General features: G+C 35.1%; 1 protein-coding gene across 8 annotated transcripts in view; it reads left to right on the top strand.

The window, feature by feature from the left end:
* The window catches only part of Chd9 (chromodomain helicase DNA binding protein 9), a 216,184-nt gene that overhangs the window by 126,722 nt on the left and 75,313 nt on the right, over positions 1-14,149 (top strand). For all 8 annotated transcript variants that reach the window (XM_057754378.1, XM_057754381.1, XM_057754376.1 and 5 more), the window contains 5 exons: positions 8,128-8,239; positions 11,975-12,121; positions 12,514-12,582; positions 12,661-12,716; positions 13,717-13,834. In XM_057754378.1, the coding sequence (XP_057610361.1) occupies positions 8,128-8,239; positions 11,975-12,121; positions 12,514-12,582; positions 12,661-12,716; positions 13,717-13,834 (502 nt within the window). The remainder of the gene's footprint in view (positions 1-8,127; positions 8,240-11,974; positions 12,122-12,513; positions 12,583-12,660; positions 12,717-13,716; positions 13,835-14,149) is intronic.

Here is a 14,149-nt window from a genome sequence, read left to right as displayed (position 1 = left end):
CGAACTCACAGAGATCCGCCTGCCTCTGCCTCCCGAGTGCTGGGATTAAAGGCGTGCGCCACCACTGCCCAGCTAATAAAGGAAATCTTAAAAAATAAAAAGTACATTTGTAAGTCATAATTCATTGATGATGGCTAGTCAGAATTGATATTTATTTACCTCATAGATGTGATTTGCTATAAACCAGGAATATAACTCTGAAGAAAAATTCATTGCTTTAGTATATATGAAAATTTTTGTTTTGTTTTGGTTTTTGTTTGCTTGTTTTGTTTTTCAAGGCAGGGTTTTCTGTAGCTTTGGATCCTGTCTTGGAACTCACTCTGTAGACCAGGCTGGCCTCGATCTCACAGAGATGTGCCTGCCTTTGCCTCCCGAGTGCTGGGATTAAAGGCATGTACCACCGCCACCCGGCGAAATTTTTTTATTTTTATAGCTTGATGTGCTTTTTGGTGTGTGTATGTAGTGTTGTGAAGTATATGTGTTTGCATGAGTGTGCGAGGGAGAATGTGTCTCCACATGATGTGCATGTAGAGGCCAGAGGTCTTTGTCAGGTGTCCTCCTCAACCACTCTCCAACTTAGTTTTGGAGACAAGGTTCTCATTGCACCTGGGGCTCACTGGTTTGACTAGACTGGCTGCCAGGGAGTTTCAGGGACTTGCCTGTATGTGCAGGTGAGTGCCACTTGTACAGCAAGCACCTTAACAATTGAGCCGGGCGATGGTGGCACACGCCTTTAATCCCAGCACTCGGAAGGCGGATCTCTGTGAGTTCGAGACCAGCCTGGTCTACGGCGTTAGTTCCAGGACAGGCTCCAAAGCCACAGAGAAACCCTGTCTCGAAAAACCAAATAAATAAAAAAATAAAAAAAATTGAGCCATCTCCCAAGTCTGAGTCCCTAGATTGATTTTATTCATTTGTATGTGAGTTTGCATGTGGTGGGCACAAAAGTGTACTATATGTGGAGGCTACTGAATGTGGAGGAGAGGTTGACGTCATGTTCCTTTCCACATTATTTACTGAAGCAGTTTCTCACTTAATTTCAGATTTGCCAGTTCTGTCAGCCTGGTTAGCCAGATTGCCCTGGAGATCCACTGTCTCTTTAGGCCTGGGATTACAGGCAGGCTACTGCTCTGCCTGACTTTCGTATGTGTAGGGGATAGAAGTGGGGAACTCTGGTCCTCATTGTTGTATGACAGGGATCCACTGAACAATCTCCCAAGACTTTTTTCTTTCAAATGTATGTATATGTATGTATGTGTGCCTGTGAAGAAACGTTTATTTGCAGCACATGTGCCCAGTGCCCTCAGAGATCAGAAGGCATCAGATCCTCTAGAACTAAAATTACAGGCAGTTGGGGACCATCTGATGAGGGTACTAGGAATTAAATCCAGGTCTTCTGAATGAGTTGTATTCTCTCAACTGTTGAGACATCTCTCTAACCCTTAGATTGGTAAATTCAAAGTGTGAACATAGGACAAAGAATGCTTTTTAGAACTCTTCATATTAGCTCATTTAATCTTTACAGTAATTCTGAGACTTAGCTTGGGTGTACTACATGTTAATGTGATTAAGTTCCTTGGTTTTGGAACCAATTGCATTTAGTTACAAGCAGTATAAGCCTGTACAGTTACTCTTGCTGTCTTTAGAAGAGTATCATACTATGTGTCTCATAGTATCATTTTGAGGAGGAAATGGGTTAACATTTAAAACAAATAAAACAATATCTTGAATATATATAGTGATGGTAGATGTAAGGTATTATTATTTTCTGAGTCCATAAACAGTATATAGCTATTTAGGGAAGAAGTCAAGGCCAGAAGCTAGCTACACATCCTAAATGTTATTCTTGTTCAACTACTTAGGCTGTCTTTCTTTCTTATGGTTTTGTTCCTAAGTAAGATCATTCCAAAAACTGAACATAAAAAAAAATATGAAGAAACAATAGCAATAAAACTCAGTTAGTGCTTTATTTTGTTGTTTGTGCTTTTCTTTTGTGGTGCTGTGGTTTACTCCAGGGTCTCACACGTAGGAGGCACTCTCACTGAGCTGCTCCTTTCTAAGGTCTTCCTTAGTCTGGACTTCCCTTCTAACCATGTATCTGACTTGACATAAATAGAGATCTTGACTTGGTCTCACAGCTCTGTGAGTTCATCAGTTACAGCCCTTGATGAGTGTCTCTTTGGTTTTGTGTTATTTATAGTAAGTCTGTTGGCTATAGGAAAATGATTCATTAAGTATTTGAAGTAGTTTTCTGTTGAGTTATATCAGAAAATACTTAAATTTTGAGATATTTATCAAGCTCAAATAGAAATTAGTTTGAGACATGACAGAACACAATAAGACATTAAACCTCGATCCTTATGTGCAGTATTGTGGTGTGGTTTGATGTGGCTTGGGTTGCTTTGGTTTTGGTTTTAGGGCCTCAAAACCAGGGTCTTGTTGTGCTAGACAAGGGCTCTACCACTAAGATGTATTTCCAGCCTCTTTTGGACCTTTAAGAGTTTGAGATCAGCCAGGTAGTAGTGGTGTACACCTTTAATCTTAACACGCAGGAGGCAGACACAGGTGAATCTTTATGAGTTTGTGGCCAGCCTGGTCTATAGAGTGAGTTCCAGGACAGCGAGAACTACACAGAGAAACCCTGACACCCAAAATACTGAAAAAGAGAGAAAAAAAAAGACAGAGAGAGAAAGAGAGAGAGAGAACTTGGAATCATCTTGGGCTACATAGAGAGACCTGTCTGAAGACATGATAATAAAGTGATGTGAACTATAATTTCAGTGTTTTCAAAACAGTAGGAATTTTGAAATGATGTCAGCTTCAAATATATAAAGAGCTAATTAATTGTTTGGCATATACTAACTAAAATAGTTATAAAAGTATATGATATAAATTTATTGTATATTCCTAGTATACCATTAATAGTCTGTGTAAAGCCAAGAAGAGGAAATGTTCTTCTAATTTTCCTGTTTAAATCCAAATTATAAAACTCAGATAATGTGGAACAGTAATCTGCAGGGTGAGTAGGTATACATGATACTATGGGATTTCAGTTACCATTTACTTCTCCATTGTTAAGACTTATGTCTTCACAAGACTAGTCAGGTTTGTCTTTTGCATAAAGAGGTGTCCTACTTTGTTGAATATAAATGTTGCTGATCATGAGGCACCATCATTTGTGTGTCAGTAAGAAAGAAAAGTGTTTCCAGTTAAAGCTGTGACAGAGTACTAAAAGAATCTTGGTTGTAGAGATGTTGCATGAGGTTTTTTTTATTTCTTTATTTTATTTTATATGTACATTTTTTAAGAATTAAAATTTGCTGGATGTGGTGGTGTACGCTCTTAACCCCAGCACTCCTGAAGTAGAGGCAGCTGGATCTCTGTGAGTTCAAAGACAGCCTGGTCTACAATGCAAGTTCTGGGACACTAGAGCTGTTACACAGAGAAACCTTGTCTTAGAAAACCAACAAAACCAACAAAACAAACAAAATAAATTAAAATTCAACTGTGCTGTCAGTCATGATGGTGCCTGCTTTAATCCCAGCACTTAGGAGAAAGAAGTAGGCCAGATCTTTGAATTTGAAACCAGCCTCCTCTATGTAGTGAGTTTCAGGATGGCCAGTGCTGCATAGAGAAACCCTGTCTCAAAAAATAAAAACGAAGCCGGCGCGCCTTTAATCCCAGCACTCGGGAGGCAGAGGCAGGCGGATCTCTGGGAGTTCGAGGCCAGCCTGGTCTACAAGAGCTAGTTCCAGGACAGGCACCAAAGCTACAGAGAAACCCTGTCTTGAAAAACCAAAATAAATAAATAGATAGATAGATAGATAGATAGATAGATAGATAGATAGATAGATAGATAGATAAAATAAATAAATAAATAAAAACGAGCTGTACATAAACATGTTGAATGATTGTATAGATTCTTAATAGTTATTTATGACACACTCTGGGAAAAAAAAGCAACATTCAACTCTGGCCAAGAAATAATGAAAAATTAAAGGCATCAAAAACTTACCATACAATATCCTTTCACATATTTAAGGATTACTATTTTTTGTTTGTTTGTGTTTGTTTTTTTGAGACAGGGTTTCCCTGTGTAGCCCTGGCTGTCCTGGAACTTGCTCTGTAGATCAGGCTAGTCTCGAACTCATAGAGATTCACCTGTCTCTGCCTCTAGCGATAGGATTAAAGACGTGTGTCACCATTTTCCAGGATTGCTTGCTTTTTCTTAATGATATCTTGAATGGACTTTTTAGACATATGCATTGCGATCCAAGCTCACGTCTTTATACTTGTGCAGCAAGCATTTACTCACTGAGCCTTTTTCTAGCCCCCAAATGTATGTATGTATGTGTGTTTGGATGTATACATATATGTGTTGGTTGAGAGAGAGAGAGAGAGAGAGAGAGAGAGAGAGAGAGAGAGAGAGAGAGAGTTGTTTTTGTTTATGAAGACAGAGTTGGTTTCTCTGTGTAGCTCTGGTTTTCATGGAACTTGCTTCGTTAACCAGGCTAGCCTTGAATTTAGAGATCTGCATGTTTCTTCCTGTAGTGCTAGGCTTAAAGGTATGTCCACCATTCCTGCTAGAAAAATAAGTATTTTTGATGCCTTTTTAAAATGACTTTCTTTTTACTTACCTGACAAAGCCAAAATAATGTAAAATATTATTTTTGCCTGTTTTCTATGCTTACAGTTATGTGGGTAGTTCTTGTTTTGGTTTGGGTTAATTGAGACAGGGTATTGCTTTATAATTCAAGCTGGCTTTGAACTCATAGTCCTTCTGCCTCATTCTCCTACATGTGAGGATCACAAGTGTGAATAATTCATACTAAGTGTGATAGGCTTATTAATCACAGCATATGGACTAATTGAGTAAGATTCATTGTCCAATTATTGCAATGAGAGAATCAACAGGGGGCAATTACAGCTTGACACAGCGTCAAGCTTAGTCTGTTAACAGAATCTACTAATAATGAACAGGCTGGATGTAGATGAGTGCATAAATTACACTCAATCAAATGCAGACACATCAGGTATAGATACTATACTTAACAAACAAATTAAGAGCTCAATTTTATACTATAGATTCAAATTTCTTTTTTCTGTCTGAAACTGTTTAGATACTTAGGAGTGTTTGGCTGGTTTTGCCTGGATATCTGTTGCTAGTTTGCTAACATTAATAACAGATCCTTTTAATATTGTTGTTGAGACAGTGTCTCACCATGTAACTGGGAACCTGGGAATTGTTCCTTCATTCCACCATGTGGTCTTGGGAATTGAACTCAAGCTGTCTGTGAGCAAGAAGCCTTCCTCATTGAACCATGTTGCTAGTCTGTCTCTATTTTTTTTCCTTTATTTTTGTTGTGTGTATATGGGTGTATGTAGGCATACCATGTGCAGAAAAGGTTATCATTTTTCCTGGAACTGGATTTTTAGACAGTTGTGAGCTCCCTTGGTGGATGCTGGTAATTGATTCCAGGTCTTTTAACAACTGAACTATTGCTCTGGCCTTCCCCACCCCCAATTCTCTATTCTTAATCTTCAGTATTTTGAACAAATTACTTATCTTTTCTAAGTTCATTTTGGTCTCTTTATACTCCTTGCCTGTGTATCTGAGCATCAAATAAAAGAGAACATTTAAAGTTAGCAAAGAAGCTAACCCACAGCCCTGAGTAAGTGGAAGCTGTGAATATAAACCTTAGTTCTACGAATTGAGGTTATTTTGGGTTGAGAAATGAAAATGAAATGACATTGAAACTGTAAGGAAGAGAAGAGCCAGATGACGTCACAGCAGATAGTGAATATGGCTTTTGGGCAGCTTTGTGTTTTAGGAGGGAAAACAGCAAGAAAAATGCACAAGTAAGGGAGGAGATAAGCAATGAAAGTGGCAAGACGGAAGAAGTACAGCTATGGGTGGTTCCTTCATTTTGTTCAGATTATTCTTTATCTCCTTTGCTTTTCTGGCTCCAAAAAGTGACTATACTTTTCCTCTTGTTTACTTTTTTTCTCACATATTCACAAGAATGCTAGTTAGAAGACAAATAAGAATTAACATTGTCTTGTTGAACATGTCAAATCAGAGGGCAAAATGTCATCTACAAGTTTTTGTTATGACACATCTTTGACTGAGACTGTCTTATCAGTTTTACACCCATAATAAAAGATTATACTTTCTTCACTCTTCATTCACAGTGCTGTGGCCCTAAATTGTTGTCTGCTTTATATGAATAGTCGTGTCTCTGGCTTGCACTTCACTCCTTCTGGTCACAGTACTCCCTTCTTTAAAAATTCTTATCCCATCCAAAAAAAAAAATCCTATCCCTTAATATTTTTTTTTTAAATTCACCCAGATATATTTCAGGACCTATTCTTTAGGTAGTGTCTTATTCTATAGAACATAAAAGCTGATTTGAACTTCAAAATGTTAGTCTTTGCTGTCATTCCAAGGCCTTCTGTGATCCTCACTGTATAGCTATCCTGCCCTCACTTTCTCTTTCCTTGTGTTCTACTCATTATTCCTGCTGTACATTTTCTTTGCTTTCTGTCCATCTTCCTGTCTGGGATGCACCATTGCCTCCTCACTGCCTGTTAACTTCCTTTTTGTCATTGAGTCAACACCTCAAAGTCTATCTTTTCTCTAGTGCCTCCTCTATTATTCCATAAACGTAAATAGTCACACTGAATTCTGTGCTAACCTCCATTGTAGCATTTTTGTCATGGCCCCCTGCGCCACTATGATGCTGTAAGGTTAAACTGTCATTTTGCAACTGATATAATTTGTAGTTTCTATTAGCTTACTTTTACTATTTGTTAAGATTATGTTGTGAGTGAATATATTAGCTTTCCATAGCTGGGACAAAGCATCTGAGATTAAAAAAAAAAAAAAAAAACAAAAACAAAAAAAAAACTCTTGAAATAATAGATTAGTTTTGTATCATGGGTTCCAAGGTTTCAGTTCATAGGCACTGGCTGTTGTTGTGGACCAGTAAAGGGGCAGAACATCTTAGCTGGGAGCATGTGGGAGAGGAATCTGCTCATGTCAGATGAGAGGCAGATGGAGAGGACAGAGAGATCCCGGGTTCCAAGGACACCCTTAGTGACAAACACCACCTAATCTTAGTGGTGCCGTCAGCTGAGGACCAAACCTTTAATATAACATTTTTGGGACTTTTTAAAATTCAAACCATAAAACAAATATTGTCACTTACTTAACAGTAAAGGAGGCAACTATTGTACTTTTTTTGTCTTGTACACAGAAAAGGTAAGAAATCAGGTAATTTGCTCAATGGTGAGGGTCCAAGTTGCTGAATCTATTATCTTATCATGTTCATAACTTCCAAAATTGGTAAATAATTGTTAAGGATTTGGATCTATTTGATGCACCATATATGGAAATATCGAAGGAGTTTTTAGTTTTAGAAATAGAGATATCTAAAAGAGAATTTTGCTGTTTAGTAACATTGTTTATGATTAATATGATACTTTAGTAATGGCGCTATTGAGACAGATAATGAAATCTAGAATCCTGGTACTTATCTTGCAAGAAAACAGATTTAGTTTAAAGATGTATATTTGATATGTGTGTAATATTAAATGTAAAGCCAGAAAGTTATACTGACACATACTATATGAATTGTGTAATATATCTTAATCCTGGGTGCATATGGTATAGGTTTGATAAGCTCTGACATAACATTAAAATGTTAGCAAATAGTTGGATGTCAGATTGTCTGCAGTACTGGAGACGTTACTGTGGTTAGAAAGAAGCAAAGGCTTTTGGGGGCGGATAGTATTAAAGTGCAATGAGTAGTCTCTCCCTAGGCAGGAAGTAGAGTCCCCATTTCTGAATCTGCCAATAATAAATTCTTTTTATTGTTATTCTGTGACTTGAAATTTTCCCATGAAAAGTACATTCAGAGCCTAAGAAGCCATGTTAGGACTTGACTTCTTCCCTGTGTTATAAGCAGTTATAAGAGTATGTTTTGAAAATATCTATATGGATTTCAGCTTAATTAACATATTTGGTTAGACATGTACAATATAAAATTATATTTATCATGGAAACCTTAGTCACCAAAAATGGAAAAGACAGTGTTCTGAATGCTAATTTCTTTCTTCTTGAAACAGCAAACTCATTATTACATTGGGTAAGAAACAGAAAAGAGAGAATGAGTCTTCCGATGAGCCCTCTGATGCGGAGCAGGTGTCCCAGCACACGTGCAAAGACCAGCACTCTCAAGTGAGTATGGATTTCTAGTCTGAGAAATGGAACGCTGTTAGAATTATTTAGGGAGCATAATATTGCCTCTTGGATATTTACACTCTAGTTAAGTGATAATAATATAATTTATTTTATAGTAAATCTTGTAGGATAGCATTATTCCAATATACTTCTAGAATATTACCATATAATATAAGATGTGGGAGGAAATTTATCTGCCTTCCTTAAACCCCTCATTTTTCAGTAGCGAAACTGAAAGTCTGAGAGGTTAAATACCATAAGTCCTGGATGACTTTTACATAAAGCAGTATCCAGTGGAATCCTGGACCTACATAGTCCTTTGAATGAAATTAATGTTAGAGATAGTAATTTTAAAAATAATACAAATCACAGAACAAATGGATTGACTCATTCCTAGAGTCAATACTTTTTGTCTGCTCATGTTGAAGAAAAGATAACCTATGAAACTAAAAATCCTAACAGACATAAATATTGTGCATCTTGCCTTTAAAACATAGATAGATATCAAAATAATCCTATGGGGATATACAGATAGATAGATAGATAGATAGATAGATAGATAGATAGATAGATAGATAGATAGATACATCTGTAGTGAAGGTCATAATAATTCAGGCCACCCTCTGCTTTCTAATACTTAAAATACTGCTGTAGGCCGTAGGGGTGGTGGCAATTGTTGAATTATGGGGCCAGAAAGCCCCTGAATGGCCTTTCTTCTTCCTTATGCAGCTTCTTATCCAATGGGAGAGTAGTGGCTCAAGGCTCCTGGGCTGCTGCAAGAGTTGAGGTAAGGGCAGTGATCAAAGCTCCTAATATATGGCCTGGCCTTTTCTTCATATGCTATCCTTAACTTAGGTAAAGTTATACTTAACTTATTCAGTATCAGAATTTTTAATTTAATTTTTACTAGAAAAATGGTGGCCATCTTTTCCAGTTTGTAATTTACCAAACAGTGAAATAGTAGTATAGTTCTTTGTAAACATATCTTCCTTTTTTCACTGTAGTGTTAGGTTGCTTTGACAAGTGTGTTTCTTTAACAAAATAAAAAGAGAACGTATATTTTCTAATAAGTATAAATCTTTATTATGGTTTATTTGGTTGTGTCGTTTTACAAATGGAGAAATAGCTTTCAATGACAACAGTGGATTGTCAAGATGGACTCTTAAAGTTGAATTAAATTCTAGAGACAGAGAAATCTAGAATCATGAATGTGATGTTTAATTTTAGTAGTTAGACTAAATTTAGAGACCTTATGTTTTTATAAATACCCCTGCAGCATAGTATGATAAATATTTATGGGGATCTAATTCTAGCATAACAAAGTATTAGTTACTTAAAAACATAAATCCTGTGCTTTCTTTATTCATCTTTGTTAGTGCAATGAGCTAATCTGCAAAGCCTTTCATATAGGAGGAGAAAGGTTGGAAATAAACTAGGAGAGAGAACATGTTACTGTTTTAAAAAACATGGAGATGTTTTTGATAATTATAAAAGTTAGGAATTCTTTGACTTTACCTAAAATGTGCTGCTCTATCATCTATTATGATTTAAGATGAGATCATCTGTAGGCTTTTATCCACATACTTTCAAATCAATTAATTAGGCTGATAAACTCTTTGTAAGATGAAAGAACCGTTTATTTTAAGTAACTCTCATTTTATCTTGCAAAGTTATCTGTACATTTTTGTGAGTGTAAAGGAAATTTTTACACCATTTATTTTCTTCTTACTAAAGATCAGTGGGCATTTCAGAGTACCAATAAGTGACCAAGTAACCAGAAAGGAAAACTGTAACATAGTTGAAAATATGTCATAAGATCTTACAAAAATTGAATGAATCTCAAGCTTAATTATTTAGAAATCATGTGTAGTGAAACTTTGATAATTCATGTATGTTTTATTATAATAAATGCAAGTTGAGCACTAATTTGAACTATTTTGAACATTAAGATCTTTATGATGGTTGTAATAGAATTCTAAACATACATTTAGCCTAAGTAAATTCATAGAACTTTTCCTCTAGGGAACAATGAATACTTCATGTGTTTTTCAAATTAGTATGTGAAAAAAGTAGATTTCTTGTAATCTTTTTATTATGGTTATATATTACCTTCCTGTCTCTTCTATTAACAAAGTATTGCTTTGATGTTAGACAATGTAAATGTGAGACCAGGCATGGTGGAGCACACCTTTAATCCCAGAACATGGGAGGCAGCACTAGAGGATCTCTGTTTGAGGCCATCCTGGTCTAAAGAGCGAGTTCCAAGACAGACAGGGCTACATGAGAAACCCTGTCTTTAAAACAAACAAACAAACAAAATCTATAAATGTATTTATGTCCAACAGAAAGGCTGGGAGTTGTTGACTTAGTCATAAAGTTTTGCCTCTCACAGGCTTGATTTCCAGTAGAACCCTTTCCCCACCAATGGATAGTATAAGCAAATGATGTCCCATCCAGACAAAAGGCATGGAATTTGGCTACCCACATATTGCCTTTTTTTTTGCAGTATTGCTCATCTCAAAAGACAAAGAGGCATGATTTTACAAAGCCATAACCACTGCAAACTTAGTACAATAAAAACTCTTACTGCTACACAGATTCAGCTGATTCTGTTACGGTTTTGTTATGGTTGTGAAAATAATGAAAAAGTTCTCACACAGATATATTGCAGAAACCATATGTAAAATATATGGGCTATTTTCTGGCTCCACTTTTCAGGAATGTCAGGAAAATTACTGTGCATAAAAGAAAATGGAACAGGAAAAGCAAGAAGGATTGGATTCACGCAGTAGACTGCTGATGTCCAGTGGACTAGTTGGTTGGGACCCCGCCACCTCCAAAGTTCATGGAAATACAATCACACTTAAGTCCTTTTGTATTCTGAAACAAACCTGAGCTTTGTTTTTTTTTTAAGTGAAAACGTCAAAAGTTGTGTAACTTTGTTTTGAAAAATTCTCCTTTAATTATAAACTGTCAAAACTGATATTTTTAGGGAGTTGGTTCTGATTTAAAATTAGACTATTAAAAAGACCTGTTACTACAAGTACTACCTTTAAAAAGACTTCTAATGTATGATTTTCCTTTTTTAAATATAAAGAAACTAGTAAAGTTAGTTAAACAATTAGTACTTCATTTAAATTTAAACAATCATTTTATATATTTAATCTAAAACATTTTATTTTCTGTCTTAAACATTTCCACTGCTTTAGAGAACTTAATTTCTTCTGTGTTTTTGCCCCAGATATTTAACAAATAACCATTCAATACAACTTTTCTGTTTGGGGCAAATGAATAAAATTATTTGTAGTTTAAAATGTATATTGTTTAAGGAGTAAATTAATAACTAAGTTAGCCTTTTATTTTTTAATTGTTTCTAAAGAAAACTAATCTACCAATAAAGATATTACCGATAGAACACTGCCTTTCCAAGCTGTGAACTAGTTCAAAATAAAAATAGATATCTGTTTTCTTAACTTATAAAGAAAAATAAACAAAGGTGTCACTAAACATTTATATTTGAAATTATGGGAGGTAATGCTTTTGGGAGAGTGGGAACTCGTGGCCATGGGCATGTTATCGGCTTTAGTCAGAAAAAGACAAAGTGAGGAATGTTGTACATATTTTTTATTTTTTTTCTAAGAAATCACCAACATAAAGAGTAATATTCTTTGTATCTCTGCATAAGATTTTAAAAATAATTTATATAAATCAGATCTTTATGATTCATTACAGAAAAGAAGATCAAATCGACAAATTAAAAGAAAAAAATATGCAGAAGATGCAGAGGGAAAACAGTCTGAAGAGGAGGTCAAAGGCGCTGTAAAGACAAAAAAGAATTCAGCTCCTCTGCCTGGTGAACAGCCTTTGCAGTTGTTTGTGGTAAGACTGCAGTTTAAATTATCACACCAGGAATTCATGATGCCCTGTTAAAATATTACCACATAGTCTTTACTTCTAGTTTTTATTTTTCTTGTATATATTATGAATCTAACATTTAGCTACTGTCTGTTTAAGTTGAAACCTGTGTACCTGAATTTCCTCAGTGGTGCAGTGGAAATGGTGGTAGTGGAGGGGTTGGAGATGGAGGTCGTGCGGTTCCCAAAATGATAATGCTGATGATGACAAGGGCAGTAATGATAGGGCTTCTTTTCTTTTTTATTTTTCCTCACTAACATTTCACATAGTGCTCAATCTTAGTGCTACACTGGTATTTGTTAAATGATGATTATTTTTTGAGAATATATTCTGTCATATATTTTTCCTCCTTATAGGAAAATCCAAGTGAAGAAGATGCTGCAATTGTAGACAAAATATTATCTTCTAGAGTTGTAAAAAAGGAAGTAAGTAATGGTACAATGTGCTTTATACTTACACTTTGTGTCCTGTTTGAATCACAGTTGTTAATTTTAATTTTTTAGATATCACCTGGAGTTATGCTTGATACAGAAGAATTTTTTGTGAAATACAAAAATTAGTAAGTATTTGAATTAAAATTATGAAATGGTGTTTAGTCAAATATGAATTACTTAATTTGTAAGTATAATGAGTTACAATTAATAAATTTTCATTTTATCTGCATTTTAATGAAAATGTTTATTACTTATAAGAACTCAGTCATTAAAAAGTATAAAGGCTGTATTTGAAAACCTCTTATGGACAGGTGTAGTAACAAATGTCTTTTAATTCCAGCACTTGGGAGTCAGATATCTGAGTTCAAGGCCAACTTGGTCTATAGTACTAGGCCCAGGATAGCCAGGGCTAAACAGAGAAACCCTGCTTCTAAAAACAAAAGAAACCAAAAAAATCCAAAAAATAAAAAATCAACAAACAAAAATCTTTTCTTGTCGAGAGTCATTTTTTTTGAAATTATATAAAAACAAGAATCTTTATAAAATATGATTTTATAAATTATAGGTATTTATCTCTTTTCTGCTTTGAGCCTTTAAGGTTTTATTGTTTTTATATACAACAATTGATCGTAGGTTGCTACATCAGATGTATACAATGATGATTTGACTTTAAGATTTTAAGTTTCTGTATTGGTTGTAGGTGAATTAAATCAATGGAGTCAGCAGTTATCAGATAATGTATTCTTTTTGTGTAGTTTCTAGTTCATCTCCATACTTTGATTAAATTTTTCAAAGAAAATTATGTTGGTTCTAATACACATAACTTTTTGATCATCAGAAAATCAATATAATAAAATAATAAGTCATGTTGCAGAAGCAGCTTCTGGTCAGTTTGTCACTGTTTCCATATGATAAACTGTGATTCCTTGACTACAGTTCCTTTAGCATTCCAGGATCAAAATGGCTGTTTTATTATTCTTATATAATCTATTGAAATTGAATGAAGTAAATACTTAAATGTAAAATTAAAGGTAGTACATTTGTATTGGAAATTATAATTAAATGTGCATATGAAGAAACAGTTTTCTCTATCATGCTAATATATTGTTTTCATAAAACTTTTAGCTCTTATCTCCACTGTGAATGGGCCACAGAACAGCAACTTTTGAAAGATAAACGGATCCAGCAAAAAATCAAACGATTCAAGCTAAGACAAGCACAGAGGGCACATTTTTTGGCAGATGTAAGGAAAAAGCTTTACCAAATTTGGTATTGTTTATAATAATTTTAAGGGTGGAGCTTGCAATGTAGTTAAGTGGTAGATTATTTGTGTAGCATATTCAAAACCCTGAATTCTGGTCTCAGAACCATAAAACAAAATACTACTTTTTTACATTTCCAGTGTTAATAGTTGATTGTAAACGTTATCTACATATGTTTTTCTCTTCCAAAAATCAGCTTGGAAACTCTTGAAATAAGAGCCATAATAAGTAGGCCTAGTGGCACATGTCTTTCATCTTAGGAGGCGGGAACATCTCTGTGAGTTTGTGGCCAGCTT

This window comes from Chionomys nivalis, chromosome 21, assembly GCF_950005125.1.
Source record: "Chionomys nivalis chromosome 21, mChiNiv1.1, whole genome shotgun sequence".
In the NCBI taxonomy this organism is placed as follows: Eukaryota; Metazoa; Chordata; class Mammalia; order Rodentia; family Cricetidae; genus Chionomys; species Chionomys nivalis.
The sequence above is the reverse complement of the archived record's forward strand: the minus strand, read 5'-3'. Positions and strand labels throughout refer to the sequence as shown.